Here is a 1,990-nt window from a genome sequence, read left to right on the forward strand (position 1 = left end):
CCGACTGAAATCCCACTTCTACCAGAAATAACAGGACAAGTTTAAACTTGGCTGAAACAACGGGTGCTCTTTGCCAAGGCTCTTTGTCCCGAGGAGACGAAAACATAAAGCCCCCCGAGAGCAGTGCCACGAGGAGCTGACACCCCCAAGTAAAGCATAAGGCAAACAGCCAGCAGCCCCAAAGTTTTTCGGCTGAAGTGTGCATCAAGGGCTGCTGAATTGATCCCATTTACACGACACAAGGCTGACCCAATCATCTCTTTAAAAGAAGGATGAGACTGATTGACAATGCAGGGCACTACACGAGAGCAGACACCAGCAGGAAGCGGGTTACTCACATTTTCTGCCTTTAGAGGTGCGGGGGCCTTGCAGTAGAAGGTCAAAAATCGAGCCACTTCCTCCCGTAAACTGAGAAAGGCAAAAGCAAATACTGATTTAGTTAATTCTCCAAGAGGTGGAGGTCCCTGTCTCAGGGAAATAAAGCCAGGGCACAGTAAATCTGGGGGAAACGGCTAGAAAACAGGAGATCTCAGGCCCCTCCACTTGACCTTCACACACAGAGAAGGTGTCCGAGATAATGTCTATCATGGCACTTACATTTCTGATGAGAAATGCCTTAATTGAGGCACGGAAGAGAGGGATTAAAGTCCCCAAGTGTCCACTACACTTCAAAGAACATTTGGGTTACCTAATTTATTGAGGTATATAAAGTGCTTTTAAAGCTGCATTTACTTTAGAAAATTCAGAAAAAAGCATCTCGCTCAGAAGGATTTCTAACACAAGGAAAGCACAGGTTTGCCAAGATGATTGAAAGGCCCAGGGAAGCTTTAACTAGGGAGCGCAGCAGCAGGGCTCTGTATTCACCCACCCTGCTGACCAAAGGGAAGTGTTACCAAACGGAGCCGACTTACAACATGTGTCCCTTCCAGTCGGGGTACTGAAGCAGGGGAGGCTCCATCACGTTCATATCGGCCTGCGTCAGCTGGGAGCAATGAGAACCACCATTAAAAGCACCATCAGTGACAGTGGAAACATGGAGTTACATCCAGGGATCCAGGTACGGGCACAGACACACACACGTGCAACTTCAACAGCGGTAAAACTGGACTGAGAAAGCCCCTGGACGCCCAGATGAACGCAGCAAGGACCAGCAAACCCATCAGTGACAAGCCAGCGCCTGACATTAAGGCACTGCAGCCGAAGCTTCGCAGCAGGCAGCTCTGTGCACAGGACGTGGACCAGGCAGTGCACACCGTGCCCATGCCAAGGTGTCTGCAGGAGACCTCCCCAGCACCTGAAGCAACCCAAAGGGGCCCAGAGGGTCTTGCCCCGGCTCTGAGGACAACAGCTTTTGGCTGGAAAGTAAGTCCCAGCTGTGAAAGCTCAGGTCGAGACCATCACAAAGAGATAGAGAGGGCTCTGAATCACAGGCAGGTACGTATCTTCTTTAATGAACTTTCAATATATTAATTTTTGGAGGAATTATAACTTCCAACTATATCTCAGTTCCAAGCTCCTGCAGCTCCTCCAGATCTATAAATCTGATCAGTTTTGATAAAGCGCTAAAGCGTAAGGGGAGCCTTCAAAAGACAGGAGAAAAATGAAGTTCTCTCCTCCATCACCCCTCCCCGGGGCAGGCACTTTGTTCCGTATGAGGAGTTCACCCTGGTCTCAAAGACAGATCCAGCCGAACCGTGGAGCCCTTTTGAGTGTTCCTGTTCAGACACGGGACACGGGCTGCTCTGAGCTAAACGCTGACAAGATTGTGACTGTTGGGGTTTCACAGGATCCAGTTCTATGGAGCTGCAGGGGAAAGCACGGTGGGGATAGGGGCAGAGAGGAGAGGACGCAAAACGTAAACAAAAAGGGAATAATCAAACATCATGTACTTCTGAATAGTTAATGGAACCAAATCCCTGAGTTAATACTAAAAAAAAGTGAGGGGGGGGGCGGGATGGACACAGGTGGGGGGGAGGGCCAGGGAGGGGGG

The 1,990-nt window shown here is 49.7% G+C and overlaps 1 protein-coding gene across 1 annotated transcript in view; it reads right to left on the bottom strand.

The window, feature by feature from the left end:
* Nucleotides 1–1,990, bottom strand: part of LOC104502005 (1-aminocyclopropane-1-carboxylate synthase-like protein 1) — an 11,941-nt gene that overhangs the window by 6,800 nt on the left and 3,151 nt on the right. Inside the window, exons 3-4 of the mRNA XM_010145907.1 lie at nt 912–982; nt 339–408 (exon numbers count right to left, since the gene is read on the bottom strand). Coding sequence (XP_010144209.1) covers nt 339–408; nt 912–982 — 141 coding nt within the window. The remainder of the gene's footprint in view (nt 1–338; nt 409–911; nt 983–1,990) is intronic.

Source organism: Buceros rhinoceros, unplaced genomic scaffold (assembly GCF_000710305.1).
Source record: "Buceros rhinoceros silvestris isolate BGI_N320 unplaced genomic scaffold, ASM71030v1 scaffold29511, whole genome shotgun sequence".
In the NCBI taxonomy this organism is placed as follows: domain Eukaryota; kingdom Metazoa; phylum Chordata; class Aves; order Bucerotiformes; family Bucerotidae; genus Buceros; species Buceros rhinoceros.